Source organism: Dendropsophus ebraccatus, chromosome 1, assembly GCF_027789765.1.
Source record: "Dendropsophus ebraccatus isolate aDenEbr1 chromosome 1, aDenEbr1.pat, whole genome shotgun sequence".
In the NCBI taxonomy this organism is placed as follows: Eukaryota; Metazoa; Chordata; class Amphibia; order Anura; family Hylidae; genus Dendropsophus; species Dendropsophus ebraccatus.
Genome location: NC_091454.1, coordinates 147,048,540 through 147,065,192, shown reverse-complemented (window position 1 = coordinate 147,065,192; position 16,653 = coordinate 147,048,540). Strand labels below are relative to the sequence as shown.

General features: G+C 43.7%; 1 protein-coding gene across 3 annotated transcripts in view; it reads right to left on the bottom strand.

The window, feature by feature from the left end:
- Positions 1 to 352: 352 nt before the first annotated feature.
- STOML1 (stomatin like 1) overlaps positions 353 to 16,653 on the bottom strand; it is a 34,422-nt gene continuing 18,121 nt past the window's right edge. For 2 of the 3 annotated variants that reach the window (XM_069981580.1, XM_069981571.1), the window contains exons 3-7: positions 14,529 to 14,678; positions 12,987 to 13,190; positions 10,594 to 10,804; positions 743 to 883; positions 353 to 645 (exon numbers count right to left, since the gene is read on the bottom strand). In XM_069981580.1, coding sequence (XP_069837681.1) covers positions 446 to 645; positions 743 to 883; positions 10,594 to 10,804; positions 12,987 to 13,190; positions 14,529 to 14,678 — 906 coding nt within the window. In that variant the 3' untranslated portion in view covers positions 353 to 445. The remainder of the gene's footprint in view (positions 646 to 742; positions 884 to 10,593; positions 10,805 to 12,986; positions 13,191 to 14,528; positions 14,679 to 16,653) is intronic. The other variant, XM_069981589.1, reaches the window with a different exon arrangement.

The window sequence follows — 16,653 nt, the reverse complement described above, 5'->3', positions numbered from 1 at the left end:
TAGGTGTAGGGAACCTTGGCTCTCCAGATATTGCAAAACTACAACTCCCATCAAGTCTGGATGCATGATGGGAGTTGTAGTTTTGCAATAGCTGGAGAGCCAAGGTTCCCTACCCCTGGTGTAGGGTTAGGTGTACACACCATGAAGGTTCTCACTATATTCTCATCCATTTGCCTGCTATGTTACTCTGTAGTGGATTTCACGTGTAATATTGGAGGTATTTTTGCCTTGTGTGAATTTTACCAAAATATAATAATTATTATTTTTTTTTTTTACAAAATTTGGTAACAAAAGCATGAAATAATAAGCCACAGCAGAAAACAGAACAGAATGCTAAAACTCCATATGCGAGTAGTCAGTACTATTTTCTTTATATAAATATTTATAAATATTTTATTTATATTTCACCATTAAAACCATAAAAAACCAAAGCTTTCTAATAGCATCAGGAGCTCAGTATCTTCGGCAGGACCTTATTTAGAAGCAGAGCAGTCTGTAGATTCCCTGTCACATGTAAGCGACCTGTTGTGTAAGCAGTCATGGGATCCAAATCTCTCCGAATAAGAGATAGGAGATCGGCTTCTGTAATCTCTAGGGTAACATCAGGGGAGAAAGTGAGGACTCCCATGCCACACAGTCCTGATCCTGCCAGAAGGAAGATAGAGAAAAGCTTTAATAGATACAGAAATAGAGGAAAAACAAGACAGCGGGCAAAGGACCCTCATGGTGGCAATGAATTTACCTGATGTTAAATCTAGGAAACATGCAGATCTCTTCCCATCCTTCTGGGCCACATACAGCTGATAGGAAGATCTGATTTCAGAGACTAATGATTCTGACAGGATTCCCTCCAGCCGAGACAACATCTCTTCTAGTGAGAGATCTGTAACCACAACAAAACAAGGACACTGTAACATTACCACCACCGCGGTAAAGCAATCGGTTATGGTAAAGAACTTTAACCCCTTAAGGACAGAGCCCAAAATGGCCTTAAGGACCACAACAATTTACATATTTGCAGTTTTGTTTTTTCCTCCTCGCCTTCTAAGGGTATATTCACACTGAGCAAATACGGTGTTTTGCTCAGTGTGAATATACCCTAAAAGCTATAACACTTTTAGTTTTCCATCTACAGGGCCACGTGAAATTTTTTTTTTTTTAGGAACAGGTGCGCTTTGTAATGCAGCCTTTCAATGTACCTTAAAATGAATGACGAAACCCCCAAAATATAATTTATGGGGTGAATTTGGGACAAATAATGCAATTACGCAAAGTTGGTGGGGCTCCGTGTTTACATTATGCACTTTAGGGTAAAACTGACCCTTTATCTTTATTCTATAGGTCACTCTGAATACAGCGATAAGCATGTTTATATAGCTTTACTAATGTTTTACTATTGTTATTAACCGTAAAACTTTTTTTTTGCAAATAGTTATGATAAAAATGGCCCTATTTTCACTACTATTTATTTTTTCCCTTATAGGGCTGTATGGCTGTATTTTTTGTGCCATGATCTCTAGTTTTTATTAGTACTATATTTGTTTAGATTGGATGTATTGATCAAAAATCAGCGATCCTGGCATCTTTTTACCACTTTTTGCGGTAATATTGTTTTATTTTAATAGAGTGGACAATTACGCACTGTACGATATATTATATGTTTATTTTATAATTTTTATGTGTTTTATTTGGGAAAGGGCGGGTGATTTAGACTTTTATTGGGGAGGGGCTTTGGGGCAATTAAAAAAAAAATTATTCATTTATTTTATTACACTTTTTAGTCCCCTCAGGGAACTATTACATGGATACATTAAAATTCTCACACTGATCACTGCTATGCAATAACATAGCAGGTATCAGTGTTATCTGAGATCTTCTGATAGAGCCAGCCTGTGGCAGACTATATCAGAAGACTGAAGACTAGAGATGAGCAAATCGGGTTCGGGTTCGAGTCGATCCAAACCCGAACGTACGGTATTTGATTAGCGGGGGCTGCAGAACTTGGATAAAGCTCTAAGGTTGTCTGGAAAACATGGATACAGCCAATGACTATACCCATGATTTCCACATAGCCTTAGGGCTTTATCCAACTTCAGCAGCCACTGCTAATCAAATGCCGAACGTTTGGGTTCGGATCGACTCGAGCATGCTCGAGGGTCGCTCATCTCTACTGAAGACCTAAATGCACGGAGGAAGGTAAGAGACCTCTGGCAGTCAGGCCATCAGGACCCCCGCAGCCGATCCTCAGCTCCTGGGCTCGCTTCATAGCTCAGACCTCCCCCCCCCCCCCAGGGTGTACATTTACGCCCCCCTTACGCCCAGCCTTCGGTACATGTACGCCCATGGTCGTTAAGGGGTTAAAAGGGTTATCCCGGGTTTGAAAAAGCACAGCTACTTTCTTGCATAACCAGCACCACACCTGTCCTCAGGTGGTATGTGGTATTAAAGCGGTTATCCAGTAAAAATCTTTTTCTTTCAAATCAACTGGTTTTAGAAAGTTATATAGATTTGTAATTAACTTCTATTTAAAAATCTCTAGTCTTTCCATACTTATCAGATGCTGTATGTCCTGCAGAAAATATAGTTATCTTTTGAATCCGACACTTTGCTCTTTGCTGCCACCTCTGTCCAAGACAGGAACTGTCCAGAGCAGGAAAGGTTTTCAATGGGAATTTGCTGCTGCTCTGGACAAGTCCTGTCTCGGACAGAGATATAACAATATTTCCTGCAGGACATACAGCAGCTGATAAGTATGGGAAGAATTTAGATTTATTTTTTTTAAATAGATGTAAATTACAAATCTATAAAACTTTCTGAAACCATTTGATCTAAAAGAAAAACATTTTCACTGGATAACCCCTTTAAAATTTAACTCCATACTATACCTGCAGCATTGAGAGTATTTAACAAACCACATGTGACACAACACTTAATACCCACACGTCTAGGGGTCATTCCCCTTGCAACTCTGGACGGCCTCATCATGGATTCAGATTACAGTGATTGGATAACTAAAGGTATAACTACATTTCAGGACCTGTATTATGATAAACAACTGAAACCTTTCTCTGAATTAGTAGCCACATATAATGTCCAAAATTAAGATTTTTATAAATACTTACAAATGCGACATTGCCTTGCTAGATTTACAAATGGAAGGAGTTTTATAAATAAGATCGCTTTGTATCATGGAAAGTTTAAATGTGTTCCAATAAGTGTTTAACGATAGAATGGAATGGTGGTTAGCTGTGTTAAAGCAGGATACCATTATGAGCTTGGGTATGTTTACAGCATTATAATTTCAGGAGCCCATGTATGTTCACTGTGACTATAGGGTTTAATTACCTTATTTGTAACTACTCTTTTTGTATTGATTAATGGGATGTGCAAATTTATGTTTATGTTGTGTTTAGATGTGGAGCCGAATGTTTAATCGGCGAATGTTTGTGTATAATGTAAAGATGAAAAAAATTTTCAATAAAAATTTAAATTAAAAAAAATAAAAAAAATATTTAACTCCATTTACTTCAACAGAACAGAGCTGCAAAACCACACTCAAGTTGAGCAAAGGTGCCGTTTGAGGCAGAAAGCAGCCATGTTTTTTTAAGCCTGGACAACTGGTATAAACTGTATGTAAATATAAAAGGTTAAAATGATGAAAAGCACATAATGTTGAAAAAATTTAAGTTTAATTTTTCAGAAATAATAAAAATCAATAGTGCAAGCGATTAAAAAACCCTCTGTAAGAGGTTTTATTAAGCGAAAGAGTTTACTTCTGTACTCAAGCTGTTTTCCTATCTCCCCCCTCATTTCAGTGTCCATTATGCTCTATGGAGAGGGGAGGAGCCAAGGGGGACGAGTGAGCATGGAAAGGAGAAAAGGCAGCCCGGTAAAACACTATATCCTTCTCTCAATCTTCTCTCTCCGGTACAAATAATGAGCACCAATCTCAAATTTTGAGACTCCCTAAATTCCATTACCGCAAAAAGATGTAACTGCACGTCTATTTTTGCAGTGAGGTACCGCAAATTGACATTCAGTTACAGGTTATCCAGTGCTACAAAAACATGGCCACTTTCTTTCAGAGACAACACGACTCTTGTCTCCAGTTCAGGTGCAGTTTGCAATTAAGCTCCATTCACTTCAATGAAACTGAGCAGCAAAACCCCGCCCAAGCTGGAGAAAAGAATGGGGCTGTCCCTGAAAAAAAAAGGCCATGTTTTTGTAGCGCTGGATAACCCCTTTAACCCCTTAACGACATTGGGCGTAAATTTATATTATACACTGATCATTTGCTTTGGGGTAAAAAGTTTTTTGTTTTTTTTTTCCAAATTTTTTTTTTCTCTTTTTATTCGCCCTAACGCCGCTGAGTGCTGATCAGCATCGCACGTAAGTGCGCCGCTGATCAGCAACTCCTCCTTTTTGGCGTAAGGGCGTTTTTTTCTTACTGTCCAAAAAAACTTTAAAAAACACTACATTACACCACACTACACAAAATAAAGTTTTACACTACACCAGTACACATTTACATACCCCATATACTAGTCCCGGTAGAAAGATGTCCCCCAGGGTGTTTTCGGTGTCGGACTCATACGCTATTATTGCCTCCGACACCGAAACAGCCAGTGAGGATGAATGGGGGATCCTTCTTTCCTCCATTCATCCTCATCATCCAGTGACGTGTCTGGGGGTAGCATAGCATACCGTCCCAATAAGAGATGACGGTATGGCGTGAAATTCTCCAAACTCTGTGAGAGTACCAGGTACACTTACAGATTTAGGGTACATGCCAACTGCGGAATGGCAAAGGATAACCCTTTGTGCATTCCGCAGCTGGCACCCGCCGGCGGACTGATGTGGGCGCGCGTCTCCACCCGTGTCATAGACTCCATTCTATGCACGGGCGGATTCCATCGTCCATCCAAAGAATGAACACATTGGTCGGAGAGCGGAATCCGCCCGTGCATAGAATGGAGTCTATGACACGGTCGGAGACGCGCGCCCGCATCAGTCCGCCGGTGGGTGCCAGCTGCGGAATGCGTGAAGGGTTATCTGTCGCGATTCCGCAGTGTGCACGTACCCTTAGAGTGTATGAAGGAAGGGACACCCGAATCCTGCATATCCCCCCACCCCTCCCATCCTTGGAATTAGTGGGGAGATCGTTTGGGAACTGATCTTCCCACTGCTGGATAAAGGTTACCACCTGTACGGGGATAACTTTTATACCAGCACCCCCTCTTCTGGTCCCTCGCTGCCCGAGCTACTGTAGCTTGCGGCACGATCCGAAAATATCAGAAGCAGTAATAAAGCCCTAATATTTAGCAGCCATGGAGCGGACCCAGCGCTTCTGGATATGAAGGACCCCGTATCGCACCAGGGCAACATGGTGACGTCCCCCACACTGGAAAACAGGAGACCCCAGAAGAAGTGCAGAGTGTGGCGTAACAGGGGGCTCAGAAAGGACACCATTTTCCAGTGTGACACCTGTCCTGATCGCCCCGGCCTCTGCATACTGGATCGCTTCAAGGCGTACCACACGTCATTGGAGTTCTACATTTTCTAAATTGTGTCCCTTATTCCTGTTTCAGGGGTCACGTTGATCCAGGGATTATTCTGATCGCCATTATGAAGTCGGGAAGGAATTTTTCCCAGTGATGAGGCTACTGTCGTCTGCCTCACGAGGGTTTTTTGCCTTCCTCTGGATCAACACAGGTTGAATTTGATGGACACCTGTCATTTTCAACCTTATAAACTAATAATTGGCCTAATACCCCCAAATAAATTAATAATTGTCCCTTTTCCCCAGCTAAATAGGTATGGCCGCCATTCCCATTAGAGGATGCCATGATGCAATTACAAAGCCTCTGTGCGGCCAGGACAGTAGAAACCCCCCACAAGTGACACCATTCTGGAAACTACACCCCATAAGGAATCTAACAAGGGGGGCAGCAGGGATATGGCCCCTTGGCCACATTTGGGACGTGAAAACAAAAAAAAGTGTATTTTTTATTTTCCTGGCACATGTTCGACAAATTTGCCTGTCACTAGTGTGGTCCATATGCTCACTGCACCCCTTGTTAGATTCCTTATGGGGTGTAGTTTCCAGACAGGGGTCACTTGTGGGGGGTTTCTACTGTTCTGGCAGCACAGGAGCTTTGTAATTGCGACATGGCCTCCATCCTCCATTCCAGCCTCTAAATGGCGCTCTGTCCCTTTGGTCGCTTGCCCTGTGCCCATATGGCACATTATGTCCACATGTGGGGTATTTTCGTACTCAGGGGAAATTACTCTACATGTTTTGTGTTCAATTTCTTTTTTAACCCCTTGTGGAAATGGGAAAAATCAAGGCTAGACCAACATTTAGAGTAAAAAATGCTTAATTTTTACACTACACTAAATCATTGATCTTGTCTTGATTTTTTCATTTTCACAAGGGGTTAAAAGATTTAAAAAAAAACACAAAATGTGTAGAGCAATTACCCCTGAGTACGAAAATACCCCACATGTGGACATAAAGTGCCATGTGGGTGCAGGGTAAGCCTCCAAAGGGAAGGAGCGCCATTTGGTTTTTGGAGGCTGGATTTGGAATGGAATGGATTTCGAGGGCCATGTTGCATTTAAAATGCCCCTGTGTTGCCAAGACCCCATTATGGAAACTACACCCCTCAGGGAATGTAACAAGGGGTGTAGTGAGCATATGGACCCCACTGGTGACGGGCACAAATGTGGAACAATGTGGCGTGAAAATGAAATATTACATTTTTTACACTATAATGTTGGTTTAGCCTTAAATTTTTCATTTTCACAAGGGGTTAAAAGAGAAAAAAAAACACACAAAATGTGTAGAGCAATTTCCCCCGAGTCCGTAAATACCCCACATGTGGACATAAAGCGCCATGTGGGTGCAGGGCAAGCCTCCGAAGGGAAGGAGCGCCATTTGGATTTTGGAGGCTGGATTCGGCCAGAAAGGATGATGAACGCCATGTCGCATTTACAGAGCCCTCGTGCTGCCAAAACACTGGAAACCCCCCACAAGTGACCCTATTCTGGAAACTACACCCCTCAAGGAATCTAACAAGGGGTGCAGTGAGGATATGGACCCCTTGATGACGGGCACATTTGTGCCGTGAAAGTGAAAAAATGAAAAATTTCCCTTTCACGTAACATTGTTCCACATTTGTGCCCATCACCAGTGGGGTCCATATGCTCACTGCACCCCTTGTTAGATTCCTTGAGGGGTGTAGTTTCCAGAATGGGGTCACTTGTGGGGGGTTTCCAGTGTCTTGGCAGCACGAGGGCTCTGTAAATGGCCCTTGAAATCAATTCCAGTGAAATTCAGCTTCCAAAAGCCAATTGGCGCTCCTTCCCTTTGGAGGCTTGTCCTGCGCCCGCTTAGCACTTTATCTCCACATGTGGGGTATTTCTGTACTTGGGAGAAACTGCGCTACACGCTTTGTGTTTTTTTTTTCCTTTTATCCCATTGTGAAAATGAAAAATTGAAGGCTAAAACAACGTTATAGTGTAAAAAATACATTTTTCTTTTTTCACGCCACATTGTTCTGAAAATCTGTGAGGCACCTGTGGGGTCCAAATGCTCACGGCACCCCTTGTTACATTCCTTGAGGGGTGTAGTTTTCTAAATGGTGTCCCTTTAGGGGTGTTTTTTATGTTTTGGAACCCCAGAGCCTCTGCCAAGCTGAAGTGGTACAGTAAAAAATGACCAAATATAACGAAGCCATTGAAATTCACTAGGCGCTCCTTTTGTATCTGAGGCTTGTGGTTGCGTCAAATAATGCAATAGGGCCACATATGGGGTATTTCTATAAACTGCAGAAACGGGGCAATAATTATTGGGGTGCATTTCTCTGGTAGTAGGTTTATAATTATGAAAATTGCTGCTAATGTTTTAAGCTTTCTATCGTCTAAAAAAAATGAAAAATAGTTTAATAAATACCGCCATCATAAAGTAGACATGTTGCTAATGCTAATTAATATATAATTTATGTGGCATAACCATTTTCTGTATAAGCAGAAAAGTTTCAAAGTTGGTCAAATGCATTTTTTTACAATTTTTCACGTTATTTTGTTTTTTTTCATAAAGATTCGTTATAAGTATCGACTCCAATTTACCAGAAATGTAAAGTACAATATGTCACGAGAAAACAATCTCAGAATCAGCCGGATAGGTAAAAGCATCCCGAAGTTATTAATGAATAAAGTGACACAGGTCATATTCATAAAATTTGTCTCTGTCCTTAAGGCCATTTCAGGCTCTGTCCTTAAGGGGTTAACCTGCTGACAAACATAATACGTAGCAGTGCAGATCAGCATTGTAGTGTATTATTCTATGTCACCAGACATTCAGATAATGACAATAAAATTAGATGTAAATGTTAGAATGTCCCAGAATCTCTAGGATAAGTTAAAGCATCACAGAGCAATTCACGGGATAGCCAGATATCTGTAGCCTGTTGACATGGGGTGCCTCCATGATGGGGAGAGAACCACACCACCCTGATAAATAGCCCCTTAAGTCCCACTCGGTTGCGAGTATTGGAACATAAATAGGGAAAAACCAGGGTGGCCCCTTTTTGTCAATGTCTAACTCAAGGTGCGAGTATTGCGATCATGACAAGGGCTTGCCAAGGCAGGATTCCATCCACAGACAGCCGTTATTTACGTTCCAATACTCGCAACCGAGTGGGACTTAAAGTGACACTGTCACCCCCAATAATCATTTTTCAATCTTTACAGGTGTGTGTAACCCTCCTATATCTCTCTGCATACCTGTAATTATTTTTCTGTTTCATGAGGTGGCGTTGCCTGAAATTGTAATTTGGCCGAGTATCTTCTAGCGCCACTGGGCGGGGCTTGGTCCCTGAAGCGCCACATAGCCCCGCCCCCTTGGGCACGTCATATGTCCCGGCCGCCGCTCCGTTTTGAGGCCTCCTTGACGTGCGCGTCCACATTTCCCGCCGTCTTCCGCGTGCGGGAGCATCATGCGCAGGCGCAGAAGGTGACCTCCGGGTCACCCACAGCCGGGCTGTGCGTGCGGTCGCACAGCCCGTTGATTACACCGGCCGCACCGTCCCTTGTTGTTTGGGACTCTCCAGAGGCCTCGCTGCGGCTGTGAAACCCTCCTCACAGCCAGCAGCGAGGCGCAGACATAGTGCGCAGGCGCACTGCGGCGTCCGCCGCGCACTGCGCATGTGCCGAAAAGGTCCGCCGCAGTGCGCCTGCGCACTATGTCTGCGCCTCGCTGCTGGCTGTGAGGAGGGTTTCACAGCCGCAGCGAGGCCTCCGGAGAGTCCCAAACAACAAGGGACGGTGCGGCCGGTGTAATCGGCGGGCTGTGCGACCGCACGCACAGCCCGGCTGTGGGTGACCCGGCGGTCGCCTTCTGCGCCTGCGCGCCACATGACGCTCCAGCACGCGGAAGACGGCGGGAGATGTGGACGCGCACGTCAAGGAGGCCTCAAAATGGAGAGGGGGCGGGGTCAACGGCGCTGTAATGGGCGGGGCTATGTGGCGCTTCAGGGACCAAGCCCCGCCCAGTGGCGCTAGAAGATACTCGGCCAAATTACAATTTCAGGCAAAGCCACCTCATGAAACAGAAAAATAATTACAGGTATGCAGAGATATATAGGCGGGTTACACACACCTGTAAAGATTGAAAAATAATTATTGGGGGTGACAGTGTCACTTTAAGGGGCTATTTATCAGGGTGGTGTGATGCTCTCCCCATCATGGAGGCACCCCGTGGCGACAGGCTAGAGATATCTGGCTATCCCGTGTTTTGAGACTCGCAACCGAGACTCCACGGACTCCTGTTTTGCATATTTAAATTTTGGGGGGCATCAGTGGAGACTCTTGATTGAGTACTTCATTAGAGTTTTTTTCATTGTTCTCCTTGAGTTCAGTGATTACTGTGTTTTGTTGGTTCATCACAGAGCAATTACTGCATAAAGTGAGACAGGTCAGATATGAAAAATGGGCTTGTCCTTAAATGAGAAGTCCGGCAAAAATTTTATAAAAGTATTGTATTGTCCCCCAAAAGTTATACAAATCACCAATATACACTTATTAAGGGAAATGCTCCCCGCACAGCTCTGGGAATCGGGTCGTGACATCACTATTTTATCCAGGAAGTGAAGCCTTGATGCAGTAGTAAGTGCAGGGAACAAAGCACTTTATAAGCATTTCCCGTAATAAGTGTATAATGGTGATTTGTATAACTTTTGGGGGCAATACAATACTTCTCTTTTAAAGCCATGTTTGACCCAGTCCTGAAAGGGTTAATGGCAGCAGTGTTGTCCACAGATTCCCTGTTCTACACAGGGCTTTATATGCCTGCACAAAAGATCAGCTGATGAACAAGAGCTTTCTCTTTTACTGACTGTATTATTGGGAACAAATATTTCTATAGATGTTTATTTGTCCTATGTAACAGGGCCTTTAAGGGATGACACCTCACACTTACACAAAGTGTTGCTTCTAAATTATGAGTGGCTCTCCTGTCCTTGTACATCACACTATAGAATGCATACCGTCATTACAGTACATTACATAGCTATAAATTAAGAACTGTCAAACCTGTAGCTGGTTTTGTATCTGTTTGTGAAACTTGTTTGGTCATTGAGGCAAACTGCATGATGAATTGCTCTAATCCACCATTTGGGTTTACAGCTTGTGGGGTGAGGGGCACATTTACATGGTCTTCATGTGGTCGTAGGACAGCTTCTATAAGGAGGTCCGCACGCTCCACACAAACCCCCCACTGCTTCACCTGCTCATTAATATCCTCCTGTAAAACACAAAGCCAGATGAAAGAAATTAGGTGTCAATTTTTTTGTCTGCCTAAAGAATCATGTAAATCAGTGTTTCTCAACCTATTACACCATGGGGCACCCCTTGGAAAAGATTTTTTTTTACTTGGGAGCATCCCTACCAAATAATGTTGTACAAAATACAAAAAATGTCATTCAGTGACTCTCAGGTGGCGTCTTCCTTGATCTGAGGTAATCACTTTCCTTTTTCCTCTCCAAGCGGCCCAGACCTCCATCCATTCATCTCTTTAGAAATTGCCAGGCAAACATCTCAGGCAAATTTCTTCCCTTTTTCCCACCTAGCAACTCTGCTGTTTGGTGTCATGTACAGTAAAGTGAGTAGATATATGGGTTGCTCCTTGCTGTGTCCCCCATATAGTAGTAATGCTCCCTGTAGTGCACCCCCACATAGTAATAATGCTCTCTACTGTGCACCCCCACATAGTAATAAGGCCCCCTGCTGGGCATTCCCACATAGTGAAATGCTCCCTGTTGTGCTCCCTTTAGTAAAAATGCTCTCTTTTGTGCACCCCACATAGTAAAATGCCCCTGCTGTGTGCCCCATAGTAATAATTACCCTAATCTGGGCTGTGTGGCTGTACTAAGCAGGTCTCTCCATCTTCTGGCCTCCAGCCTGTGAGACAGGATTCTCCAGCAGGCGTGATGACATCATATCATTGTGTCTGCTAGAGAGATCATGTCCAGGAATCTCATAGGCTGTGGGCCAGAAGTGCCTGCAGCCTATTAGAATGAATAGAGAAGGACAACGCTGACAAATCCTGCTCCTAAATTCTGTTAACTTTAATGGGCAGTCCGCTCATCTCTTACTGTCTCTGCATTGTAGTGAGTGGGCTGAACATTACTGCCAAAAGGGCATCCCTTAAAGCGAACATACCCATCACAGTTTGGAACCGCTGATGTAAGCAATATCTTAGCAAAAGTTTTTCTTGTTCTTGGCAACAGGGCTTTTACATAAATGTAATTTGTGTATTTTTTTTGGTGCATAGTGTGTTTGTCATTTAATTTTTTTTTATATATACCACATTTAACATGTGAAAAGTTCTGATTAGTCAGGGTCTGGGTATTTGGGACCCCACCTATTGCTGGAATTAGTTGGAGAAAAGTGCTTGGGTAATTGGTTCTCTTCCCAGCTCACTGCAGGAGGCTCCATATACTTACTTTATAATCTCGTGCAGCGTGATTGAGAGCATCAAGCCGGCGAGAAAAGCATTCAACCAACTCATTTTAGTCATTGCTGGTGGCTGACCAGACCCTGACCAATCACATAATTTGACATGTCTCTGTGGCATGTAAAAAGTTTTGACAAATGACCGTGACACTTTAATAACAAAACTAGATATCATTTCTATTTCCAGACAGAAGTGAAGGTAAAGGGAACTCATTTAGCTTAGCTTTATGATTTAATATACATCACAGTCCCAGATTTGGGACCAGATGCCCCAATGCTATATTTACATAGTAATACCACATAACTGCTTTACATTAAATACACTATGGGGGAGATTTATTATCATTGCGCCCCTGGGCACGCCAGGGAAAAAAGATGCAGATTCTTGGTTTCTCCCTGGCATACATGGAAACAGGCATAAACCAGGCAAAAATCTACTCTTGCTCTGAGCAGGTGTAGATTTTTGCACAATGACGGCTGGCCAGCTGCACTAAGGGGTGTGCGCCTCTTGGTAAATCTGGCCATGGAAAGTGGGCAGGGCTTTTATACTGGCGTACGCCAGTCTTGATATATCTACCCCTATATATTTGGAATTGAATTATTTACTGATTGACATGTATAAAGTAGAGATGAGCAAACCGGCCGAGGTTCGGGTTCGTATGAACCTGAACTCTCGGCTTCTGATTCCCGCTGTCTGCCCGCTCCGTGGAGAGGGTAGATACAGCGGAAGGACCGCCTGGAAAACTGGGATACAGCCTATGGCTATGGCTGTATCCCAGTTTTCCAGGCGGTCCTCAGCCTGTATCCACCCTCTCCACGGAGGTGGAAGACAGCGGGAATCAGAAGCCGAGAGTTCAGGTTCATACGAACCCGAACCTTAGCCGGTTCGCTCATCTCTAGTATAAAGTTGTAATTCTTCTAAACGTTATGAAAATGTTTTATTATCTCTTTCAGATTTCCTGTCTACTAACCTTAAAATGTTCTCCTAGCCGCATCTTGTCACCATAGATCTCTCGGAGATACTTGCGACCCAAGCTCTGCACCAACAGATTCTCTGCTGTGTTCTGGATAACAAAATGAAGGTTCTGCACAGACAGCACAGACAGTACAGGGTCACATATTCTAAACTGAACATTAGCGCCTACTGAGACCGCCACATCATCCCGAGACTTGACCTGGATATACAAGAGTGAATGCATTATTTATGGACGGCAGATATACTAATTTATTCTCACATTAATATACCTATAAAAAGTATTTACAATGGGTATCTGTGTATATCATTGCTCATTCGTTCCACTTTCCACAGTCTTATGCATGAAGCAGTCCCACTCTTCATCCCTTACCCAGTATATGGCCATTTATGTACAGCGACTTCAGGCAGTGCCACTTGGAAAATGATAATTACAACTTGTAATATGATTTTCTGGAACCCATGGCAGCACCCAGTCCAGAGAGTCCACCCCCAAGGACAGGTGTGCAAAGGCAGAGCCTCCCATCAGCCTCCAGGTATGCCTAAATACACTTAGTTAAGACCAAATCTACAGTAGTCCTTTTTTATCTCTCTGCATAACATGTGAATCAATTATAGAAGAAAATAGGTAGGGGGAATGCAAAGGTTCCCGAAAATTACTATAATTATTTTTCCAGATAATCTAATTATGCTAATATTTTTTTCCATGACTCAGGAGAGATTACAGAGGTATTACCCCTAGGAAGGAATCTTTGCCCACAATATTTTACACCCAATGGATAGAAAGGTAGCAGAAGGAAGCTGTAGATCAGGAATGTCAAACTGCAGCCCTCCAGCTGTTGCAAAACTACAATTCCCAACATGCCTGGACAGCCAACCTTTAGCTGTCCAGCCATGTTGGTAATTGTAGTTTTATATCAGCTGGAGGGTCTGAGTTTGACACCTGTGATGTAGAAGTTCTTAAAGAAAGTGAAAGGAGAAGGCCGGTGGCTTCCTTAAGGTCCCCATAAACTTTTATTAACTGACGGCCGAACAATATGTTTGGCTGTTATCTCTCTTGCCCACCACTTGTCCTACCCATACACAGGATCATTCGATGCGTTCTCTATGGGGAGAGGGTAAGCTACAAACAGAGATTCCTTGCTATGGTTTATCTCTCACAGAACAAAGGAGTCAGGTGATGATTTTCCATCACGCCTGACCCTTATCATTACCAACATAATTTGTCTTTCTAAAGAGCCCTATACACCTGCCGCATGTGTATAGGGAGCTTTACTTGTAGCTTCTACTAAGGCTTCAGCTTTTATAGTTCAAGAGACAGCATTTGCTTTGGTTGAGTGGGCACTCATTTGGAATTGGCCTATTGTAATACATAAGCCAGACATAGAGGGGAAACGTATCATTGTGAATGCATGTTGGAAAACGCTCTGTGTTGATTTTTTGTTGGTTCATGGAGATAGCAGCTCCGACCTCCAGATACTTAGCCAAATAAACAATGGGTAAAGGCTCCATACCAATTCATCAGAAGTGGAGTTCTTACCTTACATGGCTGTATGCTGAGTGCTCTTGTTCTCATGTCTATTCTCTGAAACTGGTCAATAAGAGGCAGCAACAGGACAACTCCAGGACCTTTGGGTGGACGTACCCGACCAAGGCGGAATACCACTATCCTCTCATAATCTGGAACTATCTGTAGAAATAACATAATTCTAAAATCATATTTAGCCTTTTTTTTTTTTTTTACCAATATTTTTTTCACCAAAAATTTAACCAAACCACTTCTGGTTTTGGTTGAAAAAAAGACTGACAGAAGAACTGTGTGTGATCATAGCCAAAAAACAACCTTTCAGCAGGTTTGTAGAAACTAACCTGTTGTTATCCCCTCGTAGGGCCCTTCAATCTTAATCTAACGGTGCCTTTGTTATAAATACTGGCCTTGCAGCTGTACAGTAACTTTTTAGGGCTGCCAAGGTAATGAATATCGATAGGGCACATTCCTAACGCAGCTGCCGGGTTGCCATTGTAGTGCACTGAGAGGCACCAAATAAGCTATTTACTATATTTAGATTTAAATGGATTTATTTTCAACTGCAAGATTTTATATGTCAGGCACTGATGGATTCGGGGCTCTACATGGGGATACCAGCACATTAGCACTAGATGATAGATTTCCTTTAAAAAAGTTTGACATGTCCTAGAGACATGGCTTTTCAATCTGTGTAGGTTAGTCCCTGTCCCAATAGTCCCTGTCGGTCCCTTCTATTATTCTTTTCTGGATGCACGCTGGGTCACCCACGATCCCCAAGTGGGTATAGTGTGATAATGCAAGAGAAGTCCTACAGCATCCACGGCTATATTTTCAAACCTTTATTGGTGTCCAAGTCACATAGATACTAGATACTAGATAGTATCTATGTGACTTGGACACCAATAAAGGTTTGAAAATATAGCCGTGGATGCTGTAGGACTTCTCTTGCATTATGTCCTAGAGACATGGTCAAACAGAGTCCAGCAGCACCAAAGAGCTTGTTCAGGGAAGGGCAAGTGTACACAGAGAATGCACGCTGGAATAACCACAATCTCTAAAGTTTTGATCAGTCTGGGTGTTTAGACCTTCACCACGGATTAGAAAGAGCCAGGGGAAGCCCTCATTTGCCCTAATTGCTTCCTATCTTAGCTCGCTGGAGGAGACTGCTTCCATAGACTTAGGGCCCTATTCCACCGGACGATTATCGTTCGCATAATCGTTAACGATTAACGATCTCAAACTACCGCTATTGCGAAAGACCTGAAAACGTTCACTCATTTCCATGGAACGATAATCGTTACTTATGATCGTATATGCGATTGTTTTTTCTTCGCTATTTATTCGCTATTGCGTTCGTATCTACTGCGAACGACCGAACGATGTCTTATTCAATGCGAACGATTTGCGAATGTTTCGCGAACGAGCAACGATAAAAATAGGTCCAGGTCTTATAAAGCGATTTCTCGTTTGGTCGTTAATTGTTAACTGCTATCAGGGCCGTCTTTCCCATTGGGCAGGGTAGGCAGCTGCCCGGGGGCCCATGACTCATGGGGGGCCCCAGTGGCAGTCGCGTACCCCGCAGCCAAACACACACTTATGGGCCGCGGCTTATTCTGCTACTCTGCAGACATGTCATGTTCAGGGAAGCTGATGAGCCACGCTGTGCCCCCCTCTCCCCATGAACACTTATCAGGGCCGTTTCCAGGCCCAACTCCTGCCCTGACCAAGTAATTGGCGCCCCCTCCGCCTCCCCTCCAGACCTCACAGATCTTCTTCAAGCTGCCGGCGCCTTCTCCCCCTCCCCTACAGACCTCACTGATGATCTCCTGTAAGCTGCCGACGCCAGCCTCCTCTCCCCCTGCGCGGATCTCACTAGCATCTCTCCCAGACAGATCCTGCAGCAGGTCAGTGATGACGTCATCGGGCCTGCTGGAGGATCCGTGCGGCAGCTGACAGGCTGGAGAGAAGAGAAGAGAGGAAGACCGGGGCCAGGATTAGGTGAGTATATTGGTTTGTTTTGTTTTCTTGTGTTAAGGCAGTGCAGGAGGTCTCTTACTATGGGGGTCGTGCAGGGTGTCCCCCATACTGTGCTCCTGTCCCCATTTTCTATACTATACCCAGAGAGAGATCACTGTGT